This window comes from Schistocerca gregaria, chromosome 9 (genome assembly GCF_023897955.1).
Source record: "Schistocerca gregaria isolate iqSchGreg1 chromosome 9, iqSchGreg1.2, whole genome shotgun sequence".
NCBI classification, from domain to species: Eukaryota; Metazoa; Arthropoda; class Insecta; order Orthoptera; family Acrididae; genus Schistocerca; species Schistocerca gregaria.
In genome coordinates, this window is record NC_064928.1 from 132,877,529 (window position 1) to 132,896,181 (window position 18,653).

The following is an 18,653-nucleotide window of genomic DNA, read 5'->3' on the forward strand; positions in this document are numbered from 1 at the left end:
TGCACGTTTGATATCTTATTTTTCAATATTAGATGCAACAGCTCCTGTTTTGAAAATCCATATCACTAATGCTTAATAGCGTCTAAACAACAATCTAAATTTAATATATATTAACTGTTCCAAGATATAACATACCTTTTCTGTCTGGTTTCGTACACCTTTTCACCAGACGGATTGAATCCTTCGCAAATTGGCGTCCTGGTTCAATAAACTTCGTTACTTGATCCATTTTCTTTAGTAATGTAGATCCTGCTAACAAATATTTCTATTTAGTGGCTAGACAATGTACCACGAATGCGCACGAAAAGTAGAACGCAGAAGCCTCCAATTCCCTTTCACGAACAGCGACACGCTCCTACAATACGCTTCCACGTCTCGACAGCTTTGGCGCACGTCACTTCCTACAGCTGTGTCAGAGATGCCAACTAACTACACATCTGCACTTCAGAGTCATTGGATCAGCCACAATAAACAAGGAAGCATCAATTGACGTTAACCGTAGTTACTACCACAAGCGGTAAATGTAACAAATTGCAGTGTCAAGTGAATACTGCATTACGGATGGTGATATCTTTAACAATGAAGAGGTAATAAATACGGAATAGGAAACTCAAGCTTACAGGGCGGCGAAATTATTTAATTTCTCCGAACCCATTTCCTGACTACATGAAATAGTGGGTGTGATATCTGAGCAGGATATAAGGATTGTAGAAGTATCAAGAAGTAGTGAATCTAGATTCGGTTTTGACTTTTTATGCGCCTCATTTTTTCCACTTAGAAACAGTCATTGCAGATAATGTGCTTCGATTGTTTATCGGACAGCGGTGAATACAGTAACATAACTAATTATTTATTGCTGTTGTACGGCTATTTGATGCTCTCAACATACGCCCTTTTTTTTAGGTATGGAAACTCGGATCGAAGTTCGACGAAAGCAGTTCTAAGAAATCGAACTGGAAGCACGTCCATTTTTTATTTTTTTTAAAGTTTCGTTTGAACCTAAAGGCAACAATAGTTGCGAAGAATCCACAACCATGCCCGTTTCCCGGTACGTCGTTCCGTAAGGAAAGTTTCTTGTATGAAGAAAAGAAATATCATGTATAAAACAGAAGGAAGTGGTGTAGCAGGTTAAGCCTGTAATATTTTGTTATTGTCAATCAGTATTTCGGACCCGCTCACTTTATTGCACACACTATGAGAACGGTCCAACCACACTTGTATGCAATCAAGTGATCAAGTCGCGTATTGTGTGCCAGTATTCTTACTGCTAGGTCGTGATATTTCGGATTGTGGAAGAAAGGAGACCCTTATGATTGTATAATTTTTGTTAAACAAGTGTAATAAACATTTACATATGATCTCTCTCTCTCTCTCTCTCTCTCTCTCTCTCTCTCTCTCTCTCTATCTGTGTGTGTGTGTGTGTGTGTGTGTGTGTGTGTGTGTGTGTGTGTGAATCCTTTGACAAGTTTGTTCTTTCAAATGTTCAGCTCTTTTACTCAAGAAGGCTTTCTACATTTATTACAGATCACACAATTTTGTAGGAAACTGGATGTCATTGCATAAGACTGCAGTTTTCATGAGTGACTGATTATATTACCAGCTCAATAGACTGTTTCTTGAAGTCAATCATAGTTAATGACTTATTTAGGTAAAAATGGAGTAGTGATCCTCCCAAAAATATTGGTTGTGATGACATACTGATTTGTAGCATAGCTTGAGATCTACATTTGGTTGGAAAGTGGTAATTTGGATGAGTTGGGTGGATTCAATGAATGTGAATGCAAAATAAAGGTGGTTGTAACGTATTGTTCTGGAGTGTAGTCCAGTCCATGTCTTCATTCAGTTTGTAACACACTTTATCTTGTGGGAATTCAAGCTCTAAGGTACGAATACCATGCAGTCTTTGACAGCTCACTGAGCTTGTTTGACTTTGATACTACTATGAGTGTCTTTATAGCATCTGATAAGGTCTCCAGTTTTCAGCAGTGAACTGTTAGGCACAGAAACATGCCTAAAGCCCATATAAGAACAATCACAAGGCTACCAGGTAAATTTTGAAAATTTGTGTAAAATGACAGGCAAATCTGTGACAGGTATTTTGGTGCATGTCATCCACGTACATAACTCTTAACAGTCATTTTGAATTTTGGTTTTTAGGAAGTGTTTCATGTTTGTGTGAAAAAGTTACAACAAATGGTGTAGATTACACTAGATGTGTAGATATATCCAAAAATATGTAGTTGTGTACTATATTTGTATATTCTACATATTCTGATTGGATACTATATTTTGATTTTTATCAATATCTTTTTCAGAGAACGTGAATGTGGACCGAGTGGACAGAAAGTGGTGGACATTACCAAATCTAGGAAGGAGAAAGTATAGCTGCCAAGGTAGGACTGTAAGTAAAGAAAGAAAGGGGAAAAAAAGACAGAGATCTAGAAAATAATTTTTATCATGAGATGTTTTATACTATCTGAGAGGTCTTTGTATAATTTCCTTTAGATCTGTTAAGTTCTTGTTGGGGGTGGGGGGAGGGAGGGACAAATATGAGGTTGTAATTTTTTGTCCGGTATTCCTGTGCAGAAACATTTTACCACTCTTAAGGCTCAGTGCAACAAAGCAAACACACATTATTGGAGCTAGGGAAGGAGTATGGAAGACCTAGATTTCTTGGGAAAATTCTGGGAAGGCATAATAGATCTGCAAGTTACTGCTGCAACCTACTCCAGGATTTGTAGACAATTATTAAGTTGTCCTGACAGCAGTTAAAGAATTGTCGAGGGAACTTATGGTGGGATCACAGGGAAAAAGGTGTGTTGTTCCCCATGAAAATGATTTACTTGGGACATTGAAGGGCTCTCAGAAATGGGGTGGTTGCTGATAACCCAAGTATGCTGATAAAGTGCCCAAACAAGACCATTCCAGTCACAGCCAGGAGGTGAATGTCCTTCCAACTGGTTCATAGCTAACAGCTTAACTTTTCATCTTTTAAGCTCATATCGAGCAATTTCAAACACATGGCTGTATAGTTACTGAAAATAGAACTCAATGAGCACACATTGGGTGTGGCTCATTGTGTGAAGTTCTTAAGCATCTAGATTGGTAATGAATTGAGGTGGCACAAGCACATGCATAGGCTTGCCATAAGGCTCAAGTCTGCTTACTTTGAACTTGCTGATCTTTCATTGCATTGCCTTGAAGACATTACTATTACCATACTTTCACTTAGTACTGTCCAGTGGTATAATCTTATGTGGTAGTGCAGCTAAAATAAACAACAATTTTTGTACAGAAGTTGTAATTGTTATTGAACAGCTTGCAGAAGCCTCCTCAGCGATCATGTGATTCTTAACACTGATGTGCCAGTACATTTTCTCCATAATGGTATTTGTGGTTAATGACAAGAGTGAATTGAGGATGAACTGCAAATTTCAATTACAATACTAAAAATATAAATAATTTCCATATAGACTATACGTCCCTTTCTAGGGCCCAGAAAGGAGTTGTGTGTTCTGATACGAACATCTAAAACAGATTGCTGGTAAATGCCAGGCAGAAAACTGGAAGTCCTTAGATACTGAAAAATAAAATAAAAGAATACATAGTTAGCCACTACGTCCACCATTTATGAGAATATTTGGCCTCAGGGATCCAAATTCCACTTAACAATAATGTCTGTATGAAACAGGTCGAATGCTGAAGATTAGATGGGTAGATCACATAACTAATGAGGAAGTATTGAATAGGATTGGGGAGAAGAGAAGTTTGTGGCACAACTTGACCAGAAGAAGGGATCGGTTGGTAGGACATGTTCTGAGCCATCAAGGGATCACCAATTTAGTATTGGAGGCCAGCGTGGAGGGTAAAAATCGTAGAGGGAGACCAAGAGATGACTACACTAAGCAGATTCAGAAGGATGTAGGTTGCAGTAGGTACTTGGAGATGAAGAAACTTGCACAGGATAGAGTAGCATGGAGAGCTGCATCAAACCAGTCTCAGGACTGAAGACCACAACAACAACAAAACAGGTCATAAATTTGTTAGTATAAAAAAGTTGACAGCGTTCTGTGTCAAGAAATGTAAATGTTTTTATTAAAAGATTTGTATAAAACAGCAACTCATTAGCTTAAAAGGAACAGGCGTAATTGTTTTTCTCCTAACAGCAATATGATTTGGGTAGATAGCTGCTCAGCACTTAGAGTACACACCAAATGGCAGACAGACACATTCAAAAGTAGACTAAGCTATCGAACACAGGCATCCTTCAGACATTGAAAAACTTGGACAAATTCATACTCGCACACGTGCCCTTGGTTATATCTGGATGCCGAGACCAAGCTCGTGTGCTTTGAAATGTGTATGTCTGCTGCTAGTGCCTCCTGAATGTTGTGAGTAGCACTCTGTCCTAATTCATAATGTTGTTATTACATTGCAGATTTTCCATTAGTTGTTTCTTTCCTAATATACATAAAGTAATCAATATCCCTTTTCATGAGTGAACTGAACCTAGATACCAGATATCACCTTCATTCCACATTGCAGTGATGATGTGGAGTGTGACATCATAGTGTTCAAACAGAAAGGAGACCACAAGAATGACAATATTCATTTTGTGTCTGTTGTATAGGTTTTAGAAATGTAGATTGTAATGACAGATTGAACTGTAGTATAGTCAGGGGTCTACGCAAGTTTGGAAGATGGTAGTGTGACTGGGTGTTGGTAAAGCCAAGCCCAAGCCAATGTGATTAAGAGATCTTGTGTGTGGAGACATACTGATCTATAGTGTAGCCTGAGATCTAGGTTAGCTTGCATGGCATGATGAAGTGACATTAAATGCTTCAGTTATCCAATCTCACAATTATCAAGGTGAGTAGACCAGCAGGAATCACAATTTGTTGTTTGTATACTTGACAGAAGTAGCCAGCAGTGGCTGCTGTGTAACTTGACTTGGTCCACACCTCTTAGTGCCCTATTTCTTGCTGAGATTTACAGAACACGGCATGTGTGTGATGAGTAAATGAAAATAGAGTGTCTGTTGTAGAGACTGTAAGGTTACAACAAGAATAGAAGAGGGAAGGATGTGGCTAATATGACAGCAAAGTACCCTCCATCCTTTACTGTACACTCCAGCCTTTACTGTACACAGGATTGTAGAGTTTATACTTTTTTGGTTTCATTCATACGCGGAGTATGGGATTTGTAACCACTTAAATGTCTTGTCTCTGTATGCCCTGCAGTTTGGTGGTTGTAGTCAATTAATAGATTATTCACTTAATACAGGGTGTTCAAACTTAGTAAGTGACACTGTATTGTGGCAGTTTTAGGATGGAGTGGTTTGATCAAAGCTCACTTAAGATATCGGCAGAGGTCATGCCTGAACTGCCACATTCTGCCATTGCCAATCTCGGCAAGCAGTTGCACTGTAGCTGTTAGTGAGTGCTGCGTGTATTAGAACTGCTTTGCTACACATTGTTAATTGCTCGTTGTTTGCCTTTCTTGTGCAATGTATAAGGAGACCAGTACTGGTCCATGATGGGGTTCAAATGCAACCCTCGTGACACCACCGTAATGACTGTTATATCAGTTCTGCTTCCACTAGAGCACAGAACTTGGAAGTAGACCACCAGTGCTGTGAGAGGAAGGTGGGGCTCGTGCTCCGCTGCACTTCTTTTCCCTTGGGCAACCCACGTTCTCATTTGTTTACACTGTCGCAGAATGACACAATATGTTGTCAGGCTTCTCAGCATTTATGTGGAGCTCTCCCAGGAGTCAGACTAACTACTGACCCTTGGAGCTGTGCCTCTTTTTACATATTTGGTATTTATTGTTAGTCCTTATATGTACGATCTTTCACATTTGGGCAGTGTTATTTCACAAGTATAAGAACTTGGGGAGAAAAATTACATGGATGGGATGTGCAAATGCTTTGTAATTGGTTGCCTTTGTGAACAAATCGCAATTTCCCAGCTTTGTACCAGTGAACTGAATTCTGCCTTCTGCTTTATTTACAGCTAAACCTTTGTGATAATTTCATTTTATATTCTCACATATTAGTACATCCAAGCATTTGGGTCATTCTCAAAAATCGGACATATTTTGTAAAAAAAAATTATTTTTTTAAATTTTGAAAGTAATTAAGTTTTATATATTTTTATGTTAGCACAATCAAGTAAATCATTACTCCAATAGTGGTTCCAAAAAAAGGCATTTTTTTTTTCAACTAAAAAATTTAACAACATAGCAGGAGGGGAGCTTGGTAGTAATGGAGGTGAGAACTGCCTAAAATATCTGAGTATTGGGTAAGTTAGAGGTTAGTAATTGTCACTGAAACATAAAATGAATCATTATTTATTGTTTGTACTCATTACAGTACAAATAGATCAAGATACAAATAGTACATCAGACCAAAATATTATAATTTTTCAAATAATTAATTTAATACTTTTCTCGGTTATTGATGTTTGGCGGATTTAAAAAGAGTCATGATTTCACATCATGCTATATGAGAGACATCTTCTTTTTCAGGGAATACAAACAAAGTGGCCTAAAAATCTCAACCTATAGCTCGAAGTAAATTTGTGAATGCAGCGAATAGTTTTAAAAACTAAAAAAATTAAGCTACTCTATGAAACATTAATGTAAACCTTCTCAGCAAGCATAAATAAGCTGCATAATTCCAGTATTACTTTTTAAAAAGTAAATATAGTAGGATCATTTCAGTGCATGAGGCTAATCTTTTAATATTCTGAAAATCATAAGTTAGAGCTTAAGCCATCTTTTTTTTAAAAAAAAAAGAAAAAAGAAAAAAGTCACTGCCTAGCTAAAATACAAATTTCTCACTTATATATGGACATAGCTTTTCTAATTTGATAAATAAAAGGGCGTATTTTTATCATTTAAGCACTAATGAACACTCCATTACTACATTCCCAACTCCGTGAAGATCAGTTTTCAGGGAGGTGTGAGTAATGGAGGTGATAAACATTCACAAAATTAGATGTTTAGCTGCTTCTTTTGAGGTCAAAATTTCCTATCCCCTTAGTGTTAATTTACAGTTAATGTGTAATTGGTTTATAAAAATAAAAATTATAAATGATTATAACTTACACAAAACAATAGCATAGTGGAGGTGATGATTATTAAAGTTAATATTTCTTCTTGGCACTGTAATAATTTAACTCAAACTCTACAGTCTTATGTTAAAATTATTGTTCAGATCATTGTTATTCTGATTGATTACAACATTTAAGTAGAATATTATCACAAAGTTATTTTTATGTAATTAAAGCTTAAAAGCCATTAGCTATGAAGATCTGGTCACTTGATCAAAAACACTCTAATGTTGGCTGATGCTCTGGTGACGTCACAGGCTAGGACTAAGATGAAGCTATACTTGTGTTACAGTATCTTTAACTGAAGTTACGACATTCTTACATACTTTTACTACAAACAGTTTAGCTATTTAGTGATGTAAAATGCAATTACAATTTATAAGTAACAATTGAAAGGAATTTTGTGAAAGCTGATATTGGAAGCCTTGCAAAAGTCCACCCATTTAGAGCGATGATATGTGCAATGACAGATATTATTTTTCCTGTAACATCATTAAAATCACTTAAAACTAAGGAACTATAGAACTTTTGCTAATGAGTCCATATATTATGACTAGATCGTTGACTATCAGTCATAAGCTACGACCCAAAGCACAAATTGTTCTTGGTAAAACACAGTGTTGGTTTCCTTTGTAGGAGGCACTCAGCAGAGATACTGTATCTGTCAGACATTCTATGGTGCAACAGACAGCATATTCGACCACCGTGCGAGAGGGCCCATGTTCAAATCCTGGAAGGGTAATTTATTTTTAGAAGTTTTACACGAAATAAATGTCCGCCGCTTGTGGTCTCACGGTAGTGTTCTCTCTTCCCAAGCACGGAGTCCGCGGTTCGATTCCCTGCGAAGTCAGGGATTTTCACCTGCCCCAAGATGTCTGGGTGTTATAGTGTCATCTTCATCATCATCATCATCATCATCATCATCCATCCCAATTATGGTCGGAGGAAGGCAATGGCAAACCATCTCCTTAGGACCTTGCATAGTACGGCAGTATGGGTCTTCCGCATTGTTCCCCTATGCTCTGTCAAGAAGCATGGGACTTCATTTCCATGCGAAATACAAAAATAGCATTAGCAAGAACTGATTGTAACACTTGTTAAGATTGTCGGTTGTATTATACCTAGCTTCTCATTAGTATTAGTCTGAGAAAAGGATAACATAGGATAACTGCATTTGCTTTGCAAACAAACAAATCACTTTTTTGGAAAGCATTGCTAGTAGTTAAGATATAATCATGCAGTATTGAACCGTAGCCACAAATTTTGCCTGTGCTGTGCAGTGTCTTCTGTGATGTTAAGTTATGTTAAGTTTTCTCAAATCCCTTCTTGTCTCTTCCAACCACCTTGTAGCGTTTTTTTTAAATTTGGAAATGAAATTAAAAATTTTCTTCTTTAGGCTATTGTCATTCATTCTACAAATTTGCCTGTAAAACTTTAATCTCCTACTCCTTGCTATGTCTGCAATTGTTTATACATTTCTTTATAGATCTTCACTTTTCCTCTTTGTCTGGTGGTCATAAAATGTTTCCGAGTTTTCTATTTTTCAGTTTTTCATTTTCACCTCTTTTATTCATTGTTAGGCTTTCAGATCAATGAAATGCTTCCACTGAATTACTGTTGCGTAGTGTCTAATTTTTGCCTGGAATGATGCTGATCTTTTGTTGTATTGTTTTCTGGTGAGATGTAAATGGATGAGGTCATACGGAGAGAAATAGAATGTGTACATCATTCAGGTGACACAAATGTAAGGGCTATGATGTTTGTTAGTGTAAACTACCATTAGCGCCTGAAGCAGACGTCCTTCATACTTATGTAAGATGATGAAACTGCAAAAGTTAAGCAATAAGGATCCTAGCCAAAAAGTATTAAAAAAAGGGGAAAAAAGCCTAGTTTCTAATGTAGTAAAATGTGTGTGGTCACATTAACTAGAAAATACCTTTTTGAATGTGATGTGGGGGAGCATATCTCGGAGATAAATTAATAGTTAACTTCACATTGCAGCATATTTTTAATTAAGTTAGCGAACTTGTGTATTGACATGGCGGCAGTTTGCCGGTACAGTGCAAACACATTTTAAGCATCTTTTCATTCTCTGGAACACTTAAAAACAACGTCTCAGGAGTTTCTGTGGATGTATTTGTGCAGTATGGTACTGCACACCATTTGTGACCCATTTTCTTAAATGTAAATTCCAAAACATGACATCAGCATGAATTAGCATTATGACAGTAGGCCCAACGAGCTAGCCAATGATGTCACGAGGACTTGAATGGAGCGTTTTAGGGGACATTCAAATTATTTGAATTTAATTTCCATTTTTATAAATGAATACTAAAATTTAGGATGAACAACAGCTTGTTAGGAGCAAAAAATGACATAATTAATCATTTAAGACAATTTCCAGAAAACGGGCAAATACCCTAGTGAGATAGCTGCTTGCACTTCCCCTTACCTGAAGAAAAAAAGCTACTAGAACACTATATGAGACATTTATTGAACTAATAACTCTCAACCAAGGAGGTGAGGCTGTAGCGTGGGAGCGAGTTTGAAAATTTTAGAAAGAACTTTAAAAAATGCTTTTTTAAAAAAAAAAAAAATACAGAAATACCATGTAGTTAAAATTTTCTAATTGTTAAACTGTTTAAAAATTAAAACCCTTTATAAAGCCTTGAACAATTTAACATGATGTGATTAAGATAGGTGTAGGGAACAAGTAATGGAGGCGAGATCTCACATACTGTTGTTCAAATTTTTAATAAAATTTATTTAAAAATAAGTAAATTAATGATTTAATATAGTTTTAAACTAAATTCAAGATATTTGAAATTAAAAAAAAACCTTAAATGAATTTAAATAAAGCATGTTATAACCTGGGGCCCAAATATGCCCGATTTTTGAATATGACCCATTTGCGTTAATTGTCCGATTCCAATTGTAGTCATAGATTACTACTTGCTTGTGTATTATAAAGTGCACAGTTTTATATTTCTGCACATTTTAAGCAAACTGCTAATTTTTGCACCTCTTTGGAATGTTATCAAGATCTGCGTGGAATTTTTTGCAACTTTCTTTTATTCATATGGTACCTCACTGCACATAACTCTATCATCTGTAAAAGTTCTTAGGTTACTATTAGTATGGTCTTGCAGGTCATGAAACAGTGAGCTGGTGAGGAGGGAAAATAGCTGGTTCAAAGTTTGTATCTTTTCAGTGTGTGTGTTACTTTCCTAAGTTAATCAGTTGAATACCACAATGTTACATCATATTATTAATTTTCTTTTCAAGTAATCAATTCTGACTGGTTTGAAACAACTCACCATGAATCCCTCTGTTGTGCCAAATGTTTCTTCTCAGAGTAGTACTTGCGTGTGAAGTCCTCAATTATTTGTTGGCTTCATTCCAATCCCTGTATTCCCCTTCAGTTTTTATTCTGTACTGCTCCTTCTAATAGCATGGAACTTATTCATTGATCTCTCAACACATGTGCCATCTTCTTGCCCTTTATCTTGTCAGTGTTTTCCATATATTTCTTTGTTCGTCGATTCAACAGGGAATCTCCTCATTCTGCACCTTATCAGTCCACCTAATTTTTCAATGTCCTTCCGTCTCAAATGCTTTGATTCTCTTCTGTTCAAGTTTTCTCACAGTTTGTGATTTACTACTATAAAATGCTGTGCTCCAAATGTACATTTTCAGAAATTTTTTCCTCAAATTGAGGCAGATGTTTGGTACTAACAGAATTCTCTTGGGTTGAAGTGCGATCTTGGTCTGTGCTAATGTGCTTTTTATGTTGTCCTTATTTTGCCTGCTGTGTTATTTTGCTTCCCAGGTAGCAAAATTCCTTAACTTCATTTGCTTTATGGTCACCAATTTTTATATTTAGTTTATTCCCAATCTCATTACTGCTGCTCCTTGTTATTTTTGTCTTTCTTCAGTTTACTCTCACTCCGCATTATGTATTCATGAGATGGTTCATTCAATTCGTCAGGCCTTACATTTATTACTCAATTTCACTCAGGATAGCAGTGTGATACCTTCCTTTGATGTCTTTTCACTCCAAATTTTAATCCCATTCTTGAATCTTTCTTTTCTTTCTGTAGTTGCTTCTTCGGTGTATATACTCGACAGCAGGGACAAAAGACTGCATCTCTGTCTTACACCAATTTAATCTGAGCATTTCACTCTTAGTCTTCCATTCTAATTTTTAATTCTTGGTCCTTGTATTGTTGTTGTGGTCTTCAGTCGTGAGACTGGTTTGATGCAGCTCTCCATGCTTCTTCATCTCCCAGTACCTACTGCAACCTACATCCTTCTGAATCTGCTTGGTGTATTCATCTCTTGGTCTTCCTCTACGATTTTTACCTCCATGCCGCCTTCCAATACTAAATTGGTGATCGCTTGATGCCCCAGAACGTGTCCTACCAACCGGTCCCTTCTTCTTGTCAAGTTGTGCCACAAACTCCTACCCTATTATATTCAATACCTCCTCATTAGTTATGTGATCTACCCATCTAATCTTCAGCATTCTTCTGTAGCACCACATTTCGAAAGCTTCTATTCTCTTCTTGTCTAAACTATTTATTGTCCATGTTTCACTTCCATACATGGCTACACTCCATACAAATACTTTCAGAAACGACTTCCTGACACTCATATCTATACTTGACGTTAACAAATTACTCTTCTTCAGTAACACTTTCTTTCCCATTGCTAGTCTCCATTTTATATCCTCTCTACTTCGACCATCATCAGTTATTTTGCTCCCCAAATAGCAAAACTCCTTTACTACTATAAGTGTCTCATTTCCTATTCTAATACCCTCAGCATCACCCGACTTAAATCGACTACATTCCATTATCCTCATGTTGCTTTTGTTGATGTTCATCTTATATCCTCCTTTCAAGAAACTATCCATCCTGTTCAACTTCTCTTCCAAGTCTTTTGCTGTCTCTGACAGAATTACAATGTCATCGGCGAACCTCAAAGTTTTTATTTCTTCTCCATGGACTTTAATACCTACTCCGAATTTTAATTTTGTTTCCTTTACTGCTTGCTCAATATATAGATTGAATAACATCGGGGAGAGGCTACAACCCTGTCTCACTCCCTTCCCAACCACTGCCTCCCTTTCATGTCCCTCGACTCTAATAACTGCCATCTGGTTTCTGTACAAATTGTAAATAGCCTTTCGCTCCCTGTATTTTACCCCTGCCACATTCAGAATTTGAAAGAGAGTATTCCAGTCAACATTGTCAAAAGCTTTCTCTAAGTCTACAAATGCTACAAACGTAGGTTTGCCTTTCCTTAATCTTTCTTCTAAGATAAGTCGTAAGGTCACTATTGCCTCACGTGTTCCAACATTTCTACAGAATCCAATCTGATTTTCCCCGAGGTCGGCTTCTACTAGTTTTTCCTTTTGTCTGTAAAGAATTCTCGTTAGTATTTTTCAGCTGTGACTTACTAAATTGATTGTTCGGTAATTTTCACATCTGTCAACACCTGATTTCTTTGGGATTGGAATTATTATATTCTTCATGAAGTCTGAGGGTATTTCGCCTGTCTCGTACATCTTGCTTTCCGGATGGTAGAGTTTTGTCAGGACTGGCTCTCCCAAGGCTGTCAGTAATTCTAATGGAATGTTGTCTACTCCCGGGGCCTTGTTTCGACTCGGGTCTTTCAGTGCTCTGTCAAACTCTTCACACAGTATCTTATCTCCCATTTCATCTTCATCTACATCCTCTTCCATTTCCATAATATTGTCCTCAAGTACATCGCCCTTGTATAGACCCTCTATATACTCCTTCCACCTTTCTGCTTTCCCCTCTTTGCTTGGAACTGGTTTTCCATCTGAGCTCTTGATATTCATACAAGTGGTTCTCTTTTCTCCAAAGGTCTCTTTAATTTTCCTGTAGGCTGTATCTATCTTACTCCTAGTGAGATAAGCCTCTACGTCCTTACATTTGTCGTCTAGCCATTTTGCGCTTACTGTCGACCTCATTTTTGAGACGTTTGTATTCCTTTTTGCCTGCTTCATTTACTGCATTTTTATATTTCTCCTTTTATCATCTATATGAACACTAAAAAAAAAGACACTGGTAAATTTCAGTTACTTGATGAATCATGCAAATCTAAATACTGTAAACTCACCTAAATACATGGGGATTACAATTACAAATAACTTAAAATGAAATTATCACATAGATAATGTTGTGGAGAAAGCAAACCAAAGACTGCAATTTAGTGGCTGAACACTGAGGAAATGTAACAGGTTTACTAAAAAGACAGCTTACACTACACATGTCCGCCCTCTTCTGGAACATTGCTGTGCAATTTGAAATCTGAATCGGATAGGATTGACAGAGGACATTGAGTAAGTTCGAAGAAGGGCCACATGTTTTGTATTATTGTGAAATAGGGAGGAGAGTGCCAATGATGTGATACATGAACTGGGGTGGCATCATTAAAACAAAGGTGTTTTTCACTGCAACAGGATCTTCCAGAAATTTCAATTGCCTTCTTTCTCCTCTGTGTGTGAAAATATTTTGTTGGCACCCACCTACATTCGGAGAAATGATCATCATAATAAAATAAGAAAACCAGAGCTTGCACAAAAAGATTTAAGTGTGTGATTTTCCCGCATGTTGTTCGAGAGTGTAACGGTAGAGAAGTAGATTAAAGGTGGTTGATGAAACCTCTGCCAGGCACTTGATTATGAACTGCAGAATAATTGTGTTGATGTTGATGTTAAGCACAGGCCCAGTCCAGATATGATAGAACAGAGTGAGAAGTAAACATGTGGAGAAATAAAATGCATAGTGCAAGTAACATGTTGGAGGAAATGGAGTTGGAGACGGGGCAGGGTAGATACGAGAAAAAGGGCAGAAATGAACATGAAAACGGAAAAGCAATATGGAGTTCAGGGCAACTAGCATCGAGTGGGAAGAGCCAAATAGCCCATGTGTTGTAGCAGGCAATTGGGTCACTTGAGTAATATATATAAACCAGCAAATGAAATCACACACACACACACACACACACACACACACACACACACACACACACACACACACACACTTGAACAGGAGGGCTATCTGTTGTTCTGTACACTGTTCGCAGTGACGAAGGACATGGCAGCTGGCAGTGGTGCAGGAGCAGCCAGTGTGGGCATTGCGGGCAGTGCCGTGGTGGGTGCTTCGAGCAACATCCTCAGAGGAGCTGCGGCGATCGCCTCGTGTGTGGCGGGCCCCACCTCCAGGATAAGTCCAGAGAACTTCAAGCTGTGGGCAGAGCACCTGCTGCGTGCGCGGGGCGACAACGGCATCTGTCGCGACCCCGTCAACTCCCACTACCTGGAAGGCGACGCAGTCGCCATGGGGTACTTCGGTCAGACGCCGATGTATGAACGTTTTGCCGGGCCGTGGCGCTCGTCTCCACTGCAGATGCACGATGTCGACTGGGACCCTCCTCCGGAGTATCGCATCAATTCCACAATTAGGTACAATTTCTGCCGTAGTTAATATTGTCTAGTTTTGGCATATCTATTTTCAGTGTTCCTATTATTGATGTTCGGTTTGTAGGTCTGCCTTATTACTGTGTCTTCAAAGTTCGATTACAAAAAATTATGGTTCACCTTATTTGCACAATCCTATAAAGTACTGATTTATTTTCACATTGTAGAAACTTCGGCTGTAATGCTTAGCAATTTGGAGCAACAATATCACTTGTGTTTGCAAATTAATTGTTATCTATGAGATAATACTATAGCTGCCTTTGATTGCTGATGTTACATTTAGCTAGAGACTATTATCATGTACACAGTTCCTCTGTTTACATGCAGGACAGGCAGTTTTTTCTAAGCCAGCACCGATGAGTAGTAAGAATGAAACAAAATTGTTGCCAAACCTCAGATTTTGTATCAGTTACAGAGCAGATTTGGAATTCACATTTATTTTTAGGCAAGGGTACATCTAATATAGAAGCTTTCTAAAAGTACGGTTTGAGAAGTATTGCGCGTCCAGTTCCTGGTGAGAACAGTGTTCTTTGTTTGGGTAGAGATTGATGAAAATTCTGACAGTGATGAGGTGATTACTAATAGTGAAGTTAATAGCATGTCTGTGACATCGGATAGAAAGCTGCTATCTCTATGTAATTTAACTACATTAAATCATTAAAAAAAGTATGATTAAGTGTGACCATATTATGAATAGCTTTTATAAAAGGATGTTGTGCTTCTCTGCTGACAAGGGTACTTTTCTGTATTGAAAGAGAAAGTTCTTTCATCACACATAACCATGAAAAACATCCCAGACTATATGATAGGTTGTAGCAGTGTAATTGCATGTGTAAAATCTTTTCCAGCATACAGCAGTGACTATTCCAGAACAGATAATCACGACAAAGTATTTGGGTACTGAACCTTCAATTCACAAAATGTACCTCCTCTGTTTGAAGAAATGTGAATCGTAGGCCGTAGAACAAGTAAAAGAGAAAATGTATTAAAAGATTTTCATCAACAAGTTTAATTTGCACTTTAAGCCTCCTAATGAAGATACTTATCGACTATATGATTCTTTAAAAATGAAAATCAGTGTAGCGGATGAGGCTGGGAAAATAGCCCTTGTTACACAGAAGGAACTTTACATTTGATGAAGTGAGCAGGCTAGGACAACACTCTTCACTGACAAGAAGAAGACCTCAAATAGTTTACACTTGCACATTGGAGTTACAAAAAGGCCTTGCCTTTTCTGAAGTTTACAACTTCTCTTGCTTACTACAAAAGAAACAGCTGTATGTACAATTTGGGAGTCCATTGCTTCAATACTGATGAAGGATTTACATTTGTATGGGACGAGCCGCATTGTGGAACGGGATCTCAAGATATTGCCAGTTCTGTAAAGAAGCACTTAAAAAATAATGTCACTAACCACAAACATATCATTTTCTATCATGCAAAAGTTAAGGAAATGTGGAAGCTTTTGGAGCCAGTGGTTCCTTCTTCTAGCAGAAGGGTTGAAGGGGGAAGAAGAGTGATGAAGGAAAAGGACTGGTGAGGTTTAGAAAATGGGGAGAGTTTGGAAAAGTCAGTCAAAACACTAGGCCAAGGGAGACTTACCAAATGGGATGAGAAGGAAAGACTGATTGCTGAGGACTGCACTGGACAAGACTTGAAGTACTGAGAGCTGAAAGTTGGAAGATAGGATAAAAGCAAGACCAAATGTCATGCAAGAGTTAATAAGAGCGGTAAGCTAAGTACATTATACGGTGTAGATGGGGGTAGGGGAGGGGGGAAATAGACATGTCAGAAAATAAAAGATATAGAGAAGTAAAAGGGAATGAAGAACTGCTCAGTCGAAAGAAATTAATGTAAATTAAGGCAAGATAGGTAGCAAGAACCAAGGACATGTTTTAAGGCCAGTTCCCATGTGTGGGATTCTGAGAGACTGGTTTCAGGGGACAGGATCCAGAGGACACATGTGGTGAAACAGGTACTGATGTCATGACTGTCATGCTCTACAACAGGGTAGTGTGTGTTACCATTATACGCCGTCTGCCTATGCCCATTCATACTGACTGATAACTCGGTGGTAGTCATACCAATGTAGAAGGCCGAACAATTTGTACATAACAGCTAGTATACAACATGTGTCATTTTACAGGTGGCTGTCCTGGTAGTTACAATTACAGGCCTGGTATAAGGTGGTAGTAAGAGAGTGTGAAGGGCAAGGCCTACAGCGAGAATCGTGATGGGTAGGAGCCAAAGGCTAGGCAAGTAGGTGCAGAAGGAGCATTGGACCTGACCAGGATATTGCGGAGATTTGAAGATTTTTTTGGGGGGGACGTAAAGCTATTCTAGAGACATGGGCAAAATGTCAAACAGAATGGACCTCATTTCAGTGCATGATTTTAGGAAGTCATAGCCTTGTCAGCGTAGCTGATTAATACATTCAAGACCAGGATAGTACTGAATGACAAGAGTTGTATTCCTATGTCAGTTTTTCTTGGGATCAGTAGCACCAGAATTGGATGCAGTAGTCTGGAAAATCTGCTTTTGGACTAGGCTTGGTGGCGTAATTACATCCAGTTCTAACGAATTGTGTGTCAGACGAATGCATTGATCTTCACAAACTCTTCTTCCCCGAAGACTATAGCTGGTTAAAGGAATTTCAAAATAGACTTCTTTTCTACTCTTTAAATGATTCTGTACTCTCAGGATACATTTTGTTCAACTCCGTTACATTTTCATCTCTACAGTAACACAACTTCACAAGTTTCACATAATTGTTCAACTTCCACAAGTCAACCCCATCGTGGACCATTAGATACTAACAGATACAATTACAATATGTTTGGTTTAATAACCACCATAAAACCAGTTCTTACTTCTAGCAAGTCCAACACCAGAAAATCAAATGTAAGTGTCTTTAGTTCAATACATAATTCATTTGTTCACAACAAATAAAGTCGTTACACCATCAAGGAATAAAGTGGGCTTGCTCCTTGTACTGGACATAGTGCTTCTATGGCGCAAGTGGCAAACACTTGTCCGCATGATTTACCATCACTATTGCAGTATTCTCCCGATACATGTCCATTCTGCACACACAGAAACTGGTGGCGTGGTAGACACATCTCCACTCTTTCACCCTCATACTTAAAATATCGGGTGTTAGAGATGGTGGAAAGCTGAATGTCTCTACAACTTACACTGAAATTCTCGAGGTACTACATATCCCTCCCCTTAGCTCTAACACCCGATATTTTATACATAATTATCATGTACAGTAAGGTCACATAGGACAAAACTTCATCTTTCAACAATAACAATGAATATGCCTGTTCTCATTACTTATTCCTTCTCCCCCCCCCCCCCCCCCCCCCCAGACATGTGTCTTTCAATCCTTGTTGGAGTTAGCTCATTTCAATTCTCTGACAATTTGTGCATACCAAATTTTTGTTTTCTGCCTTTTTCTACTCATAAATTCCAGGTGTGCATAGCTTGCGAATACTCTACTGCTTTGTTCTTATTTCCCGTACTGCTTTTCCTTAGTTCTTAAGTATTGGAGGAACTCTGGGTAAAATAAAAGTGTTCCCTTCTTCTGACTCTTGTGAATCCAAAAATGCTAGTGCTGCATAGAATTCAAACCTACCAGACTCATCCCTTTAAACATGTGACTTCCGTCATGATACTGTCCTTTTCCCCTTTAGGAACAGTACCTATATCTTACATGGGTTGAGCCTACGGGTACCCTTTCTCCTTCCATTTTGGTAGGTACACCCCTTTCTTATTCCTATCCTTCTATGGTGCAGGTCAGTCCCCTTCTTGGTGCCCCTGTCCGCGTAGTATAGGTCAGCCTTTGATAGGTCTACCTATCCCCCCTTTTTCTCATTCAATAAATGTCGAATGCGCCCTCTGTATCCTTCTTGAGTAGGCCTCCTGGTTCATTGCCCTAGCACACATCTTTATGCATCCTACTCTTAACATTCTCTGGTAAAATTAAAAATCTACTTTACACGTCAACTCCACTTTCCGAAACTCCG

At 38.1% G+C, this 18,653-nt stretch overlaps 1 protein-coding gene across 5 annotated transcripts in view; it reads left to right on the forward strand.

Annotated features, from left to right (window-relative positions):
* Positions 1 to 232: 232 nt before the first annotated feature.
* Positions 233 to 18,653, forward strand: part of LOC126291681 (uncharacterized) — a 62,580-nt gene continuing 44,159 nt past the window's right edge. Inside the window, exons 1-4 of one of the 5 annotated variants that reach the window (XM_049985279.1) lie at positions 233 to 587; positions 904 to 1,048; positions 2,316 to 2,393; positions 14,232 to 14,610. In XM_049985279.1, coding sequence (XP_049841236.1) covers positions 14,243 to 14,610 — 368 coding nt within the window. In that variant the 5' untranslated portion in view covers positions 233 to 587; positions 904 to 1,048; positions 2,316 to 2,393; positions 14,232 to 14,242. Of the gene's footprint in view, positions 588 to 664; positions 825 to 903; positions 1,049 to 2,315; positions 2,402 to 14,231; positions 14,611 to 18,653 lie in introns of those variants that run through there. The other 4 variants (XM_049985280.1, XM_049985278.1, XM_049985277.1 and 1 more) reach the window with 4 other exon arrangements.